Below are 19,353 nucleotides of genomic sequence, written 5' to 3'. Positions count from 1 at the left end.
ACCTTGTACCAATGCAATGACTGGGGCAAGCATGCTGTCCACGTTAAGCATGTGCATACACTTGAAACAAATGGGATAAAATGCAACAAATTAGTCCATTTTAATTTTATTTGTGGACCTCTGCAATGAATGGAGGTTGTCCACAAATTTAAATGAAATTTCTCATCTCAGTCGTTTACGTTTCCTATTCAAGTCTATGGCTATACTGAGCAAACAACAGGAACAGGCAGGGACTAACTGGTAACTTTAGCCACCAATTCTCGCCTATGTGACATGGCAGCTTCCCGGGAGCCAAGGTGTGACAAGTTGGCAAGAAGACTGGATGGAAGACAAATCAAGGTGAAGCATCTTTAAGTAGCATATAGTTGACATCTGGATCAAGTGATGCTGCCGTCTTCCCATTAAGAGGCCTTAGCACGTGCAAGAAACTATTTGATCCCTTGCATTTTGCAGAGATTAGTTGTACATTCAGAAGCTCTCGTAGAGAGGAAGAAAAGCTTTTAAAAAGAAGACATTGGCAAAGGGCTTTTTCTGATCTCTGCTGCGGTCTGTGACAGAGAGAGGCAATGGCACTACTTCGTGTGTTCACTGAAGGCAGTATAGGAGTGGAGTGGAAACTGAAGCAGTGCTAGTGCAGACTGATTTTGTTTAGCTGCAAACAGACTGAAGTGAAGTGAAAAGAAGCATAGCCTTGCTAGCTTTCTTCTGTTTCTAATAGTTTTTTTGTACATGAAAAAGGAATCAGTAAGTAGGGCATACACATACACTGTATGTGTGTCAGTGTGTGTGACAAGAGACATTTTTGTACATAGTGTGGAGAATAGCCCTAGAAAGGCAGAGACTGAGTTTTTGCCACCACTAGCAAGCTATTGCTGCTAACTATGCTTGGGAAGTTGGCTCTGTGCTTATTAAATGCTGACACGAACTCAGTCTGAACTAGACTGAATTAGTGTGACAGTCATACTCATTCAGTAGTGGAGTGGTACCGTAAATGCTGCTACAGCATCAAATGCTACTTTGATATCAAATCCCTGAGTAGGCACTTCAAATTCCATCATGCCACTGTGAGGAAAGGGCAAAAGTAGAGGATTGGGTGTTGCTGTAGAGTCAGCCCAGCTTGTGAGTAGTATAAACAGTACTAGCAGCAGAAGCTAAAAGGCAGTTCTTCCCCTAAAAACTTAAAAAGACTTTTTTTAGCTTCAGAAAGCCAATAGTGGAAACCAGTTCAAGCCAGAAGAAACTGAAATTGAAAGGATGTGCCACCGTCTACTGCTCTCCCTTTTGTTTTGAAGAGGGCAAAAGATGGAAGAGTCATCGAAGGTTGATGTTAGGACAGGAACAAGGTCAGGGGCAAGGACAGGAGCAGCAGAAGTGCAATATCCAAAGCCAGCAGTGCACTCCTTGATTACTGCTTCTGCAGTAATAGAAGCAATATATTCAACATCTGATTCTGAGGAAGAATCTTGTCTGGGATTTCATGAATCAGAAGCTATTGAAGAATTAGTAGCTGAAGAAAATTTTGGAGGTCTAGTTAATAGGGTCTTAGCTTCCATTGAGTTAATGAGGGGGGGGGGGGAGGGAGGGAGAGATGATAATACTGATGGGTACTGAGAGCAACCTCCAAGAAGAGCAGGTAGTGTGAGAGTGATGCTCTTGGCTTTTTTCCTCATGGTCCACCCTCAACCTCAACTCCATTGCCAGCCTCAATGCCCAAGAATGCAGAGAAAAGATCATACAAGGCATCCCTGACTTGCAATCACTTTAAAGTGAGGAAGGACATCAGTCCAGGAAAGCAAAAGGGGGGGGGGGGGGGGGGGCAAAAAACAAGAAGGAAGTCAGTCTAGCAAAGCCGTGAGGAATATAAAGCAGAGAAGCCGAAGTCCTCAAAATTCTTTATTTGGTATTTACTGTTTTACCAAATAAAGAATTTTGAGGACTTCGGCTTCTCTGTTTTATATTCCTCACAGGAAAGCAAGTGGGGCATCTAGCAACTGTTGGTAGGCAGCATCACCTGAAGAAGCAACATCCGCTTGCATTGGCATCAGCGGAAGGCGGTAGTACTAGTGTGGGTTCCCCCTCTGCCATTCAAAGCAAAGAAAAAGCTATAGGAAAGGAGTTAAAAAGGGGAAAACTTTCCCTTAAGCTAATCCAATGGCCCCTTCCATCAGTCAGGTAGCAATCGAGCAGTCTCCTGCCATGCGTCTGCAGCAGAGGAAATGAGATGGTGTTCTGTTTCACTGGCATGGGGAAGAGGCAGGCAGCATCAAAAGTAGTAATTAGGTGCATCAGGGAAATAATTGCTCTGGCTGACCTGTCCCTGCAGATAGTAGACCTGGCCTTTAAGTACCTGCTACACCTGTTAGCCCCCAATTATAAAGTGCCTTCCAGGACTACATTTACTAGACAGGTTATCCCCACCCTGGACACCCAGTACCATATTTGCATGCAGATGTAACTGGCTAAAGCAGAGGGGAGAAGAGTGCATTTCATCAACAATATCTGGGCCATGCTCTGCATGCTTACCTCTCCCTCATGGCACATTGGTTGGAGCTAGACAAAACAGGAGCAAGCAGCAGCTCTAGCAGGGACCAAGTATTAGGGAGCAGGTAAGGTGTGCTGTACACCCAGGTAATGGAAAGCATTCATACCTTGTTCAATAATCTCTCAGCCATAAAAAGGTGCTAGAGAGTTGGCAGTGGAGAGGCAAGAGTCTTCAGGCAGGTTTTTTTGTGACTGACAGTGGTACAAATATGATAAGGGCAATGGAATATGGGAGCTTTAGGGATATCTATTGCTTTGCACGCTTGCTGCATCTGGCAGTAAAGGATGGCAACTAATACTTCCTCCCTCACTTCAGTACACCAAAGCCAGTTTGCCCCCACCTAACCATCTCTCCCAACACAGGCTGTATCTAAAGCAGCTGGCAAGAGAGATCCTCGCCTTACCCTAGCAAAGCAGACACCAGTGAAAATTTATTTGACATACTATCCAACAGAGCCCATCAAGGACATGAATACAGATGTACTGGCATATTGGGCACACAGTCCATGGTTGAGCCACAACTGGCCAAGATGGCTTAGCTTTATCTTTCCTGCCCACCAACCAGTGTGGCTAGTGAATGTGTCTTTTCAATAGCAGGGGACATTGTGAGCCCTCAGCACTCAAGGTTGGTGCCATTTGATGGAAAAGCTTGTCTTTTTGAAAATCAATCTGCTTTTGATGGACTTTCCAGAATTTCCATGTGAGTAAGCACTTGCGGGTCTTGCTGCCCACTCTGCCTAGCTGCCATGTCCATGATGCTACACTTTGGGATTCTTGCTGCCATACTCTTCACATTATACCTTGGGGGTCTTTCTGCCATATCCAGATTTTACATCTTGAGGATCTTGCTGCCAGTCTGCCTTGCCGCTATACCCCTCATGCTATACACCTTGGGGGGTCTTATCAACTCAACCTTGCTTCCATACGCCACACTCTTCACCTGGGGTGTTCTTGCCACTGTGGGTGGCTGCTTTGCACTTCTTATGGTGTCTTGGAGTTTTCATGCCACTCTTAGCACTTCTTTGTCCCGCTATCAGTGCCTGAGTTTTTTTTTTTCCTGCCACCTTTGCTGTTTGTTACTCTTCATGGTGCCTTTGGGTGTTCTTGCCACTTTGTGCCACCTTTGGTGGTTCATGTCATTGTACCAGTTGCCCTCTTTTGAAGCCTTGGGATGTTCTTGACACTCTTTTCTCCTCCGATGATGCCTTGGAGAACTCCTGGCACTGCTGGTACGCTTTTGCCCCTTTATGGTACCTTAAGTTATTCATGCCACTTTGCCAATCTTGGTGTTCTCTTCCCCCTTCTGCTGTTTCTACCCAAAAGCTTCATAGAATTGGATTAGAAAACCCCAGTTTTGATGTTCAAAATAGGCTGCATTGTCTCCACCACTGATTAACAAACAAAAACACACAAAAAATATTTTTAAATTAATGAAACAAATGCAGATGACCTATGAAACAAATGAACTAAAATACTTTTGCATCTGCATATGCCTAGTCCATGAACCCCTTGAAATATTTAGATTCAGATTGTTCAAACTCTTACCTCTTTTTTCCTGTCCTCCAGAAACAAAAACTCTTGATACCATTTTTCATGCTGCTGGATATCCTCCTTTGTTCTACCTGGAATATACTCCGTAGCCTCTTCCATGCATGTCAGCTTTCCTCTCTGCTTTGCCAACAATTTAAGGAAATTCTGATGGTCATAATCATCCCAGCCTCCTTGTCGCCCTCCAGTATGTTGGAGGAACTTTTCAAATTCCAGCACCTCTTTCGGGAGATGGCTCACCATCACTTTTTCCACTGCCATCTTGCCAGAGGGCAATCTGTAGCCTCTCTCTGCAGCTGAATTAGCCAACACCCAGGTCTCTCTTTTTTTCTCTAAAGCAATAATTTCATTCATCACTTTTTTCTCCTCTTTTATAAGTTCTTCATAACTACAACAAACACAATGGAGGTAATTTTAAAATGAGTTACATGTGTAAATGCAATATACTATTGTAGCAACTGTCAAAAGTCATTTACCCATGTAAAATATACTTACACATGAATATCCTATGGACAATTCAATGGTATGTAATATAACAATTTTCAAAAGCCCACTTACATGGGTAAAGTGCATTTATAGATATAAAATCCAATTGTAAGCATGTAAATGCTTTTTAAAATCAGACCCAATGTTTGCAATAAGGCAGGTTCTTAAACACATATGGACTACAGTCAGAGCTGGCTAATATATATATAATATAATCTCCAGAGAAACACATTCTGTTGTGTGAATATTTATATTTATATATTTACATATAAAAATAAAAACAAACAGTACACAAAAACTTAAATGTGTTACCTAATCCTTAAAATGAATGAAAAAGTCTCATTATACTGCCAAGCTGCAACAATGCCAGAAAAGGCATATTACAATTTTTTAATCACTGGCATAAAAACATTCACTTATTAATTTCTTAAATTGAGATTCAATTAGTTGCAGTTATAACATCCATGCAAAACAAACTGTTTTGAGAAAGAAGGATGTTGAAATGTTTGCACCTGATTAGTTACTGACATTCAATTTATCATGTAGATTGTGTCCTCTAGTAAAAGCAAAAATTGGTGTCTCTTTGAAATCGTCATGAACTGCAAGAATGTCCCAGTGTCAAAGGATGATGTGTTGAATGCTACATATTCTTTGCGTACAGAGTAACACACAAACCAAACAGTTTAGAAAGGTTCTTTCAACAGTAAATCTCTATTGGCAAAAAAAGTTCTTTTGTGCACTTGTTTAATGAACTTGCGCAGATATCCTTTCTGTATGAACCTTTCGCTCATCTTATTGGCTTGGTTTTCATATTCATCTATGGTGGTACACAAGCAATGAAATCTTAAAAACGGACCAGCTGGTAGGGTGATAACTAGTAAAATGTAACAGTGGGGTTTGCGTAGATTATAGTCTATGCTATATGCTTTAGGAACATGGCTTAATTTTGTGGACGTCAATTTGTAGTTCCTAAGCGCCCCCCCCCCCGGGTCAGTCCAGACGCATGGGTTTTTCTCCAGCAGATAGTAGAGGTACAAAACCTGCAGTCTGGAGATTCAGGGGGGGGGGGGGGGGGAAATGTACTTCTGGGGTTATTAGAAACTGTGAGGGGGCCATCCCCCCCAATACAGCAGGGCAAGCAGTGGGGGTGATCTTTCCTTTCTTTCTACCCATGAACGAGAGGAGACTGAAAACCAGTGGTGCTGGTTCCCTTGTTTCCCCAGGGAGGACACCTTCTCTCCCTCTCTGGGAGTGGATATTTTTTATGCTAGTGATGATTTAAAAAAATTTTAATGCCTTTTCTGGCATTGTTGCAGCTTGGCAGTGTAATGAGGCTATGAACAGGCTTTTTCATTTATTTATTTATTTATTTATTTATTTATTTAACAACTTTTAATATACCGACGTTCGTATGGCACATCACGCCGGTTTACAAGTAACTCAATTAAAGGAGGAAATTACAATGAACAGGGGGCAGGGGATGGGAGCAGGCCAGAAAAAAGGAGGGGGGTAAGGGAGACAGGAGAAGAGAGAGAAAGATAGGTAGCGTGAAAGAGAGTAAGGAACAACCGTCAAAAATAAGAAATAGGAGGAACTTATTTACAGAAGGGACTATTTACAGCAGTTACAACTAGCAATAGATTAATTACATCGGATACAATGAGCAATTTTGTAAAATAGCAGAACGAGGGCGGGCAAAGGAAAGGCGATAAGGAGGTGCCTTAGAAGGGCTGGCAGGGTGTGAGGGATTAAGGCTGGGGGCTGTAAGTGAGGAACTAGGGTAGGAGTGACTAGGTTTGATTGGTTTCCGGATAGGCCTTTCTGAAAAGCCACGTTTTTATGCCTTTTTTGAAGGTGGCCAGGCAGGGTTCAAGGCGGAGAAAGGTGGGGAGAGTGTTCCAGAGTGAAGGGCCTGCTATGGTAAAGGCCCTTTCTCTCGTGGAGGTGAGATGAGCAATTTTGAGGGAGGGAGTATGTAGGATACCTGTGTGGGAGGATCTGGTAGGACGATTGGTTATGCGGAAGTGCGGTGAGTCCTTGAGCCAGGGGTTGGATTTGTAGAGGAGGTTGTGTAGTATAGTGAGGGTTTTATACTGTATACGGAAAGAGATGGGTAACCAGTGGAGGTCCTTGAGTATGGGGGTGATGTGGTCTCTTTTTCGGGTGTTCGTTAAGATTCTCGCCATCGCGTTCTGCAGGATTTGTAGGGGTTTGATGGTCGACTCTGGAAGGCCAATGAGGAGGGAATTGCAGTAATCCACTTTGGAGAGGATAGTGGTCTGCAAGACTAGACGGAAATCTTGTGTGTGGAGCAGTGGTTTTAGCTTTTTCATGATGTGGAGTTTGTAAAAGCCTCCCTTAAGAATGGATTTAATGTGAGCTTTGAAGTCGAGGCGTTGGTCAAGTTCGATACCGAGGTCTCTGACAGTTGGTGGTGGGACGTGGAGAGAGGATGTGATATTAGGGAGTGATAGTTCAGGTTGATTGGATATTATGAGTATCTCGGTTTTAGAAGCATTAAGGGCAAGGTGGAGGTTGGATAGGAGTGAATTGATGGATGTAAGATGGGAGTCCCATAGTTGGAGGGTTTCTTTTAGGGTATTTTGGATAGGGATGAGGATTTGAACGTCGTCGGCATATAGGAAGAAGTTCAATCCTAGGTCAGAGAGCAGGTGGCACAGGGGCAGTATATAAATATTGAAAAGGGTGGAAGAGAGTGAGGACCCCTGAGGAACTCCTTGTGTGAGGGAGATGTGAGAAGATTCAGCTTTGTCAATCTTTACTATGTATTCTCTATTAGCGAGGTATGAGGAGAACCAAGATAATGCAGTGCCTGCAATACCTATTTCTGCAAGTAGGGAAAGTAGGATTTGGTGATTGACTGTATCAAAGGCAGCTGAGATATCAAGGATAGCGAGGAGAAAGGATGTCCCTTGGCCCATACCTATGTGGATGGTGTTGGTGATTGCGAGCAGGAGATTTTCTGTATTACGCTCCTTACGGAACCCAAATTGGGATGGATGTAAGATGTGGTGGTCCTCGAGGAAGTCTGAAACTTGGGAATTGACTACCTTCTCAAGTACTTTGGCAATCAGGGGGAGGTTGGATATAGGACGATAGTTTGCTGGGTCAGATGGGTTAAGGGAAGGTTTTTTGAGGAGGGGTTTGACAACAGCAATTTTGAGTGGGTCTGGGACTTTGCCAGATGCTAATGAACAATTTATTATGTCAGCTAGGGATTTAGCGATGGAGGTGGGAATGGAGAAGAGGGTTTTTGTGGGGATTGTGTCTGCTATATGGGATGCTGGCTTTATCTTTTTTAGGATAGACATTATTTCTACGGTGGATGTAAGGTCTAGGGATTTCAGCACGGGGCCATTATGGTTAGGGAGCAGTGGGGTAGGGATGGGCGTGGGGAGGAAGCGCTTGATGATGTTTGCAATTTTGTTGTGGAAATACTTTGCGAGCTCTTCGCATTTTTCCGTGGGGTTGCTTTCTTGGGGTGTGGGACGGGAGGGCTTTGTGAGGTCAGCAACATAGGAAAAGAGGGCACTTGAGTGCACTTGAGTGCACTTCAGGACTTGAGGGCACTTCATCCATTTTAAGGATTAGGGAGTTCAGTATTTTTGTGTCATGTTTGTTTTTTTTCATACAATAAGATCAAGGACACTTTTTTGAAAGGTATTATGCTGGATTGTTCACTATAATATATATGTTATAGGGGTATATATCTATATCTCTATATATAGATATATAGTGAGATAGTGTGCCCCTATTTACCTGTGCAGGATGGGGCTAGACACCTGGTCCATCTTAAATCCCCTAAGGAGTATGCTCTGTGGGTAGGATCCTGCAGGGCAGGTGGAGCTCAGAGGGCATGACCAGAGATTGGGGAATAAAGGTCTGAACCTAGCTAGGATCAACAGACCAGGCTTGGGTCTCCAGGAAGAAGATAGCTCCTGTAGAATATTGCTGACCAAACACTGAGCTGAGACGAAGCTGAACTGTGAGTAATTGAGTATACTGTTCTGAAGAGAAGACAGATGACTTATGAAGCTATAATAGAGATACGTGTTTTAAGAAAGGCTGGAATCAGACTAGTTTATTCCTGTGGGAGTGTGTGTCTCCTGTAAAGAAATACAACCTGATTCCCCTGAAAAGTTATTGGAGTCCCAAAACTATAACAATTGGTTCGTTACTTTTGGTAAAAATGGATGGATCTGTGGCTCTTAAACCTGTCTCGGAGAAGAGCTTGCAAAAAAAAAAAAAAAAAAAAAAATTTAAAAAAGTACCGCCATTATTGCTTCTAACAGGAAAGTTCCAGCTATTTGTAGAACTTTTCTTTAGCCTTGGATACTGGAAACAGTCAAGAGGGAAAACGTATCTGCTAGAGTGGAACAGCCTATTGGTTTGAGCAACTGGCTACAAACCAGGGAAACCAGAGTTCAAATCCCACTGCCATTCCTTGTGACCTTGGGCAAGTCACTTTATTTTCCATTGCCTCATATACAAATTAGATTGTAAGCCCTCTGGGGATAGGGAAGGACCTACAGCAACTGACTGTAATCTACTTTGAAGTGTCAAAAAGTGGAATATAAGTAAAATAAATAAATGTTTCAGCTACAAGGCTGACTTCTTTCATTATGTGGACTGGGAATAAGCAGAGGAGTGTGTACCTAAATGCATAGAGAAATTGGGAATCTAAGCACAGACACAAGTGTGTAGCAAATAAAAAAACATTTGTTTTATGTTATTAAGCTAGTTGCATCCTCAGGGCTTGGACTTCTATAAATTTCCATTCACTGGATGGCACTGTAGACTACTTAATCTGAGATGATTATTTCTAACCAATACCAGATTTATATAGTGATGTCGTTAGATATGGGTGACATCACTAAAATGCTAGCTTGTTACTATGGATAGAAACTTAGAATAATGAGCAAATATGTAAATTTGTAATTTATCTCCTACATGTGTAACAGGAAATATTTCAGCTTTCTTTCTCTTTTGCAATTATCATATTTGCTGTAATTGATAAATTCCTAACAATAAAGTATACATTAATTATTCTATAAAGAACGTCTTCTTGTGGTGTCTAAGAAAAGAAGGGGGCCTGGCAGATAGATCCATGTATTCAGGGGATTTACAATTTTCACCTAATTTTTATTTAACAATGCATAGTAAATCTAAAATGTTTGTGTTTTTACTCTGGATTAAAATATTGAGTTTAACTATATCTCACTGTATGCAAAATAAGGCAACCCAAGTCTCCTGGATTTTCCAGAAGATTCCCAGACTGTCTGCTCACTCTATTTGCTCCTCCATTAAGAGGGTAATTTTCAAAGGGGCTTCTCTAGGTGAAAACTGTGCTTTACTTGCAGAAATGGCCCTTCTGAAAAACTGCTTAGCTGATACACATGTAAAACTATGTGCATACATCCTGGATGCGAGTAACTTTAAGCAAACAGGAGAGAGGGGTTCTGGGTGGAGTCTGGGCAAGATTTGCATTTACACGCATGCTTTTGAAAATGAAAAAGTACATACATTTCCCCTGAAAACTTTCTCTGCATAAAGCAGCAGGTGCAACTTTGTGCAGGTAGTTCACATGGGATAATTCTCAAAGTGAACTTACATGCATAGATTTGCTTTGAAAATTGGTCCAATTTACACATAACAGCCTGCAAATTTAAGCAGACTGCTATAAAATTATCCCCTTAGTCTCCCAGAACATATGGCCATGGGTCCAGAGGAAGGAAAGCTTATGGTTTCACATCTGTGCTGTGCACATCTCTTATCTAAACAGGAAGCATAAGGGAAGAAAGAGAAGCCAAAAGACTCAGAAACTTGAGCCCAAGTTCTTTGCCTGCTAGCCCCATGGTTAGTTTGCAACTACTTTGATCTAAATTAAGCCACCTGCCAACTTGTTCCTTCATTCTATTACCTGCTGCACATTGATGCAGACTGGAAGGAAACTAAAAGATGAAGGGAGAACTAGATGTGCCTGCTGGGTCACTGAGAACATAAGAACATGCCATACTGGGTCAGACCAAGGGTCCATCAAGCCCAGCATCCTGTTTCCAACAGTGGCCAATCCAGGCCATAAGAACCTGGCAAGTACCCAAAAACTAAGTCTATTCCATGTTACCGTTGCTAGTAATAGCAGTGGCTATTTTCTAAGTGAACTTAATAGCAGGTAATGGACTTCTCCTCCAAGAACTTATCCAATCCTTTTTTAAACACAGCTATACTAACTGCTCTAACCACTGTTACAGTTTTGGCTGCAATGCACCCGCCTCACCACCAGGGGTCCCTCTAGTGCTGGCTTTCCGGACAGGCCCAGTCCATCTTATCTGTCCACTCTGTGCTCTGGGTGTGTCCTTATAACCCTGCCTGCCAGTTGCCTCGGTGCTTCGGCATCGAGCTCACCTGGGCTCCCTGCTCTAGCCTTGCGCGGCCTTTCCTTTCCTTGCGCGGCCTCCTTCCTCGTTGTTCTCACCTGGCCTACGGGCCTTCTGACCTGCTTGCTCTGCTTACGGTGTGTGGCCTTCGGGCCTTCTGACCTGCCTTGCCCCGCTTATGGTGTGTGGCCTACGGACCTTCTGTGTGTGTGTGGCCTACGGGCCTTCTGACCTGCCTTGCCCCGCTTATGGTGTGTGGCCTACGGGCCTTCTGTGTGTGTGTGGCCTACGGGCCTTCTGACCTGCCTTGCCCCGCTTATGGTGTGTGGCCTACGGGCCTTCTGTGTGTGTGTGGCCTACGGGCCTTCTGACCTGCCTTGCCCCGCTTATGGTGTGTGGCCTACGGGCCTTCTGTGTGTGTGTGGCCTACGGGCCTTCTGACCTGCCTTGCCCTGCTTACTGTGCCCTGACCCAGCCTGAACTTAGACTCTGCTCATTGCCGCCTGCCCTGACCCAGCCTGAACTTAGACTCTGCTCATTGCCGCCTGCCCTGACCCAGCCTGAACTTAGACTCTGCTCATTGCCGCCTGCCTTGACCCAGCCTGGAACCAGACACTGTTTCTAGCTTCCTGTGTCTCTCCGCCTGGAGCCACCCTGCTGGGTGGTGTTCACGCCTCCTGACCGGAGCCCAAGCATAACAGTATGCCGAAGCCATCAAATTTCCAGGGGAAGAGATGGTCTGTGTCCTGCCGGTGAGTCAACTTTTTCACTAATTCAAGATGCCTCCTTCTTTAAAGTTTTATACCTGCAATTCCTGTCAGACTTTGAATTATCCAAGCTATCAGAACTGTCTAGCCTGTGAACTTGTTGGTCAGGAACACTGGTCATGCAATAATTGCAACAAGAAAAATGTCTCTGTCTATCAGGAATGTTTGAACTGTCTGGCTCCTAAACCAGGGTGGTGGAAATGCTCCTGTCTTCCGTGTTTGTTACCACCAGGCAAACCCTGCCCCCGGTGTTCTGCTCTAGGACCAGCTGTGCCATTAAAAAAAGCTATCAGCTCTCCTAACCAGTATTCTGTTTCTGGCTCAACTAAAACAGACATTTTTGCTGGCAGTTTGTGGATAGAAAAACCCAGGACTTACCTGGCCAAGAAGGCTTCTGTGACACCAGTGCTAGAGCCTCAGGAACAGGTTTCTCTCAAACGGAGAGAGTTGATTAACTCTAGCAGGGCTCTGCTGCCCACAGCTGCTGTTGAGACACTAACGAGCACATTCCCTAGACATCCTAGAACTGCCTGTGCTTTCTCTAAACTGCTCCTCCAGAAACAAAATAAGGAGCCTCAGAGTGTGGCTCGAGGTATCAAGCCCACAGCAGTGCTACTTGAGTCTTCTATGTGCACTGCTTCAAACCTTGCTGCTCTGCCATCTGAGCCTGCTTCATCACCCCAGGGGGGGCCCAAGCCTGCTGCATCGCCCCTAGAGGGGGCCAAGCCTGCTGCATCGCCCCTAGAGGGGGCCAAGCCTGCTGCATCGCCCCAAGAGGGGGCCAAGCCTGCTGCATCGCCCCAAGAGGGGGCCAAGCCTGCTGCATCGCCCCAAGAGGGGGCCAAGCCTGCTGCATCGCCCCAGGAGGGGGCCAAGCCTGCTGCATCGCCCCAGGAGGGGGCCAAGCCTGCTGCATCACCCCAAGAGGGGACCAAGCCTGCTTCATCGCCCCGAGAGGGGTCCGATCCTGCTACAACGCCCGGAGAGGTGTTCCAGCCTGCTGTTTCATCCCGAGAGGGGCCCGAACCTGCTGCACTACCCTGAGAAGAGCCTGCTAAACCGGTCCTGCTGCCACCCCCGGAGGGGCTCAAACCGGTACCACTAACAGACTTTCTAACTCAGCCATCTGAGCTTGTTGAATGGCTCCAGCTGTTGTTGCCCTCGGAGGGGCCAGATCTCATCTTTGAGTACCCCCTGCTAAGATGGGACCCAGGAGGAGGGGGAGGCCTTGAGGAGGGGGTACTGTTACAGTTTTGGCTGCAATGCGCCCGCCTCACCACCAGGGGTCCCTCTAGTGCTGGCTTTCCGGACAGGCCCAGTCCATCTTATCTGTCCACTCTGTGCTCTGGGTGTGTCCTTATAACCCTGCCTGCCAGTTGCCTCGGTGCTTCGGCATCGAGCTCACCTGGGCTCCCTGCTCTAGCCTTGCGCGGCCTTCGGGCCTTTCCTTGCCTTGCGCGGCCTTCGGGCCTCCTTCCTCGTTGTTCTCACCTGGCCTACGGGCCTTCTGACCTGCTTGCTCTGCTTACGGTGTGTGGCCTACGGGCCTTCTGTGTGTGTGTGGCCTACGGGCCTTCTGACCTGCCCTGCTCTGCTTATGGTGTGTGGCCTACGGGCCTTCTGTGTGTGTGTGTGGCCTACGGGCCTTCTGACCTGCCCTGCTCTGCTTATGGTGTGTGGCCTAGGGGCCTTCTGTGTGTGTGTGTGGCCTACGGGCCTTCTGACCTGCCCTGCTCTGCTTATGGTGTGTGGCCTACGGGCCTTCTGTGTGTGTGTGTGGCCTACGGGCCTTCTGACCTGCCCTGCTCTGCTTATGGTGTGTGGCCTACGGGCCTTCTGTGTGTGTGTGTGGCCTACGGGCCTTCTGACCTGCCCTGCTCTGCTTATGGTGTGTGGCCTACGGGCCTTCTGTGTGTGTGTGTGGCCTACGGGCCTTCTGACCTGCCCTGCTCTGCTTATGGTGTGTGGCCTACGGGCCTTCTGTGTGTGTGTGGAGCCTACGGGCCTTCTGACCTGCCTTGCCCCGCTTATGGTGTGTGGCCTACGGGCCTTCTGTGTGTGTGTGGCCTACGGGCCTTCTGACCTGCCTTGCCCCGCTTATGGTGTGTGGCCTACGGGCCTTCTGTGTGTGTGTGGCCTACGGGCCTTCTGACCTGCCTTGCCCTGCTTACTGTGCCCTGACCCAGCCTGAACTTAGACTCTGCTCATTGCCGCCTGCCCTGACCCAGCCTGAACTTAGACTCTGCTCATTGCCGCCTGCCCTGACCCAGCCTGAACTTAGACTCTGCTCATTGCCGCCTGCCTTGACCCAGCCTGGAACCAGACACTGTTTCTAGCTTCCTGTGTCTCTCCGCCTGGAGCCACCCTGCTGGGTGGTGTTCACGCCTCCTGACCGGAGCCCAAGCGTAACAACCACATCCTCCGGCAACAAATTCCAGAGTTTAATTGTGCGTTGAGTAAAAATGAACTTTCTCCGATTAGTTTTAAATGTGCCCCGTGCTAACTTCATGGAGTGCCCCCTAGTCTTTCTACTGCCAATGTACCTGTGAACATTTCTAGGCACAAGGAAAAATTTTTGTATAAATTGTTTTCATTGCTTTTCTTACTATATTGTGTGTTTCTTTCAGCTTATTTTGCTCATTTATTTTCTTTACTTCCCTCTCCCAGTCTTTTTTACTCTATCCATCCTTTTTCCTCCTTTAGACAGCTTCATCTTCCTTCCAGCCTCTCCCCAAAGCTCCTTCTCATCTCCATTAACCACATCTGGAAGTATGGCCAGGCCCGCACTAGGCCAGAGCTATATGTCCTTTTCGAGTGGCCACAAAGGGAAGTAGGACTGGGGAGGCAAAGAAGTGCCATACCAGCATGTTCTCTTCCTCTGGCAGACCAGTGTTCTGCACTGGCACCGCACTTCCCTCTGCATCAGCCTTTTCATCTTCTCCACCAGGCTGCACCAGCATGTTCTCTAACCCTGGTAATCTGCACTAAAACATCCTCTTTCCCCTGCTAGCCCACACCACACTGCATGAGCATCTCTTCTCCTGGTAGCCCATGCTACACCATGTAGAGATATGAAGGTCTTGAAAAAAATAATGAAGCTGGAAAGTGTCACTTTTTCACTTCTAGTTTTGGGGGGGGGGGAGTTTTTTTTCTAAATTTTCCACACATCTCTGTGTGATCCTAATATCTCTGGCACCACACTGTACCAATATATTCTTCCATTCTCACCTTGACAGTATACACCATGGCAAACTTCACTGGCATCTCCTGTTCCCTCAGTGACATAGAGCAGCATGAATTCTATAACAGAGCAGAGCTATAAGAGCACACCCTCCTGAATGGAGTTTGGCAGGAGCCATCAATGAAACTAGCACCCAGGATTTTTCCCAAGCTATCTACATTAATTGTCCTTGCTTTACTGTCTTCCAAACATTTTAAGATATGTAAGAGTAAGGTGAAATTCTTTATATATAATTGACTTTAAAAAGTCTCTCTCTCTCTCTTTTTTTTTTTTTTTAAATCCGGAAATGAGAGCCTTGTTAAACTTGTGGAGGTCTTCTGTTATAGTTCGGGAACATATGTTGATGATAAGTGACTTTTGCAGAGCACTCGGCCGAGGCAACAGCATTAGTCATTTGTCCATGTTCTGTTTTGACCTGGGGATATCATGGGCTTCTTTCGTGAGAATCTTTCGGAACTGAAGTTCGAGAGCACATGAGAAACAACAAACTCCACAAGAGAAATCCAGCGCACTGAGTGGATGTGGGGGGAGCCTGGAGCTCTTGGGGCACGCGGTGTGCAGCCTGTGAGGCTGGGGGGTGTTGGAGGGGGAGGATGGCACGAAGGAGCTGGAAAATAGGGCAGAGAGCGGTGGCCAATCCGGCGTGGGTACCATGGTGAGATCGGGCTTGGAGATCGGGCTTGGGCAGGCGTTAATTTCTGAGAGTAAAATGTGCACACTACTATTACCCCTTATATTGTAAGGCAGTGGTTCTCAACCTTTTTTCTGTTGGGACACACCTGACAGATGGTTCTCACATGCATGAGAGAAAGAGAGAGAGAGAAAGAGAGAGAGCTTATTTTTGCTATTATTCGCATTTATTATTATTATTATTGTGTTTTCTGGAGCTTTTTGCCCACGTAACGTTTACAAAGGAAATTAAACAAGCAATTTGTAGTCTTAAGAAAATTGAACTCATACATGCTGTTTTTTGGGGGGTTTTCCCAGAAGTCCCTTTTCCAGATATTTGTTTCCATAGGCAAAGAACTGAGCTATAGCTATGCTGTTGAAAAGGGGCCTTTGAAGTGAAATGTAAATGGTAAAATGTATTTTATTTGATTGCTTTTATATACCGACATTCATTGGAATATCTCACATTGGTTTACATTATAACCATGAAAACTAGTAGGACTAGGAGTCTTAATTTGATACATTGTAACATTGCAGAACATAGATAACAACTTAATGAGCTAAGGAATATAAGGATTGTAACTGTGAGAACTAGTAGGACTAAGGAGTCTTACTTTTGATACATTGTAACATTGCAAAAACATATAAAACTTAATAACTTAATGAGCTAAGGAGGCTTGAATTTACGTCAACTCTAAACATTAGAGCAAGTATATTATTTAAAACTTTAGTCTACAGATTAATACATTACAACATCATAGATGACTTAAGCCACCTTTTCCACTAATAAGGAGGTGCTAGGGATGCGCTATTGTCCCTAGCGCCTCCTTTTTAGCACGCGGACTAATTTAAATAGAGAATCGCGCGCCCAGTAGAGGCGCACCCAGGAGAGGTGGGAGAGCCGGCGCTCAACACGGAGCGCCGGCTCTCCCGCGGGTTTTTTGAAATTGGCCTGAAAGAGAATAAATGTAGAAAATCTATGTTTCTTCTTTATACATATTACTATAAAACCTATAGATAAAACTTGATTTTGTTGATCTTCGTGTTCAAATTATGCATGCTTTATGAAAAGAAATGAAAAAGCTGCTTACATCAGTCGCTGTTCTTTCTTGAACGAGCTTATTGCATTTTCAATTTCTTCCATCATTTCTCTGAGCTTATCAATGACTGCAAGAAACAGAAACAAAAAAGGAAATAGCTATTTTCCAAGCAATTCAGTATAGCCAAGATGCAGAATGTTTTATATTTTATTTATTTATTTGTTTGTTTGTTTTATTACTAGCAACACAAACAGCATCCAGAACTGCAGGCAGAAATCAATGAAGTGGGGCACAAAAAGCATTACCCACATAATTCCATGGAACACTTCAAAATAATTACTGAGCTTGGAGAACTTGAGAGCTAATGCCCACTATGAGTCACCAAAGCGGCACATTGCAGAGACTGGCTTGTTACTAAGCTCTGAAAAAATGAACTTTAAGTAAACCAAAAGTATTGCTATTTCGTTTCAGGCAATTACAGTTCCAATAACAAACACTCAGTGTGGAGGCATTGGCGAGCCATCGATGAAGATGGCTCTTTAGTGTCCTCGTCTCCCTCTCATTTTATTTCTCCTTTTGTGTAGTCTTAACACAGTGAAAATCTCAGGGGAATTTTTTGCTGCTACCCATTGTAAGTGTGTTTTTCAGGCAGATGTAATAAATTCAGGTTTGGTACACAAAACATTACATAAAAACAGAAATAATGTATTTAAAAATATATAAACAATAAACAGAAGTAAAATAAAACAAATCTTACAACAGGATGGGAAACATTTTAATATGAACAAATTATAATTTAAAAAACTGACACAGGGAGATCACGTGATGTGGTGAGCTGGGAGGACGCTCGCTCTCCAGCTCCAGGGCCCATCCCACCAAACCGCGAGAAATCCGGCCTCGTTTTCTTCCTTACGGTGGACAAAACCTACACACCGGGAAGCGCCTATGTCCATAGTCCGATATATGAATAAATTAAGCTCCCCGATGGCGACAAAAGGCGGACGCAGAGAGAAAGAAAAGTCGGTAGCGGCCTCTCACAAAATGGCGACCGCTGGGACCGGGGAATCCCCTTCGACTTCCCCGGGGATCACTATTGTGGACATCAAAGCGGCGATAAGTGAAGCCCTCGATGATAAATTAAACCACATTACCAACCAGCTAGGAGAAATGAAGGAAACGCTGGGCGAACTTCTACCTCGACTCGAACACATCGAGAACAGGGTTTCCAGCGTGGAGGATGACGCTTTGCAGACAGAGCGGAAAATGGCCACCGCAGAGAAGCAAATCAGCTCGCTAAACGCCAAATTAGAAGAACTGGAAAACAGATCGCGCCGGGACAACCTCCGCTTCTTAGGTTTCCCGGAGAGCGTGGATGACAGATCTCTCTGCACGCTGCTAGAAGAGTGGCTCCCTGAATCTTTACTCCTACCGCATCTACAGGGCAAGTTAGTCGTCGAGCGGGCTCACAGGCTTGGTGCCAGGAAAGAAGGCCAAACTCGCCCCCGCTTGGTAATAGCCAAAATATTAAACTCGGCCCATAAAAGCGAGGTATGGAGGGCTTCTCGAGGGAAGAGGGAGCTGTGTTATAAAAATCACCCGATTCGAATCTTTCAGGATTTTTCCGCGGCCATGTCGGAAGCGAGAAGAGGCTTTTCAAACGTCTGCACTGGCCTTCACAACAAGGGAGTGAAGTTTTCTCTCCTTTTTCCGGCTCGCCTCCGCGTGTGGCATGCGGACCAGGTTACTGTGTATGAGACCCCAGAGGACGCGAAAAAATTTTTGGATCGGCTGCCGACAGACTCTGGACTGTGAGTACCTACGGATTGACCCAGTCTGGTTAGATCGGAAGCCCCTTATTATATCCATCTTCTGGGGAGGCCGGTATAACGGGGGCTGCCGGCTCCATATGTGGAGGGGGGACAGGTACTGAGACTCAATGCCAAAAAATGACATTTAGCCCTAATGAAGGGGCGGGGGTGCCTTTTATTTTTGTCTCGGGACTTTTCCCACAAAGGTCGCACTGCCTGGGAAGGCAAAATGAACGATCTGAGGCCATGGCGCATGGTGGAGTAGCGGGCTAAATTTAGCCCAGGCCGGTGTTTGTTGTTCTTTTTATGGTGCGTGCCATGGCTCCTCTCCTCATCTTCTCTTTCCCCCGCCAGGCAGTTTTTGTTTTGTTTTTGTTTGTTTGTTTTTGGAGGCTGATGTCTGGGCCTACCCAGGCTCTAGGGCGGCCGGCTGGCGCGCTCGTGCTGCGCTCCCCCTGATGAACATGCATTTGGATTACAAACTGACATTGGCAAGTTTCCTAGCCACACCTGTTTTTTTTTTTTCTTCTTTTTCGCTTTTAAGTAGACAAAAAGGGATTTTCAAATGACTCAGGTATACCAGCCCGGGGAGGGCCGGATGAACAGTTGTATAGTTAACACTCCTGGCTGGTGGGATGTGGACCCTGGTCACATGAAACCGGATCTCTAGGCCTCTTGTTTTTGGCAGGAGGCAAAAATGACTGGTTCAGTTTTCTTGGGGGAATATGGGAGGAGGGAGGGGGGGAATGGGGAACGTGCGGGGTATCACAGCAAACCCTGGTTTCTCTATAAAGGTAGCCCTGGGAGTGATAGAGCGGTAGACTCACACTTATCTTCTGCTGGATATTATATGTG

General features: G+C 45.5%; 1 protein-coding gene across 5 annotated transcripts in view; it reads right to left on the bottom strand.

Moving 5' to 3' along the window:
* Nucleotides 1-19,353, bottom strand: part of CCDC112 (coiled-coil domain containing 112) — a 79,537-nt gene that overhangs the window by 19,186 nt on the left and 40,998 nt on the right. For all 5 annotated transcript variants that reach the window (XM_029571367.1, XM_029571356.1, XM_029571348.1 and 2 more), the window contains 2 exons: nt 16,742-16,817; nt 4,087-4,477 (listed from right to left, as the gene is read on the bottom strand). In XM_029571367.1, coding sequence (XP_029427227.1) covers nt 4,087-4,477; nt 16,742-16,817 — 467 coding nt within the window. The remainder of the gene's footprint in view (nt 1-4,086; nt 4,478-16,741; nt 16,818-19,353) is intronic.

This window comes from Rhinatrema bivittatum, chromosome 1, assembly GCF_901001135.1.
Source record: "Rhinatrema bivittatum chromosome 1, aRhiBiv1.1, whole genome shotgun sequence".
Lineage (NCBI taxonomy): Eukaryota > Metazoa > Chordata > Amphibia > Gymnophiona > Rhinatrematidae > Rhinatrema > Rhinatrema bivittatum.
The sequence above is the reverse complement of the archived record's forward strand: the minus strand, read 5'-3'. Positions and strand labels throughout refer to the sequence as shown.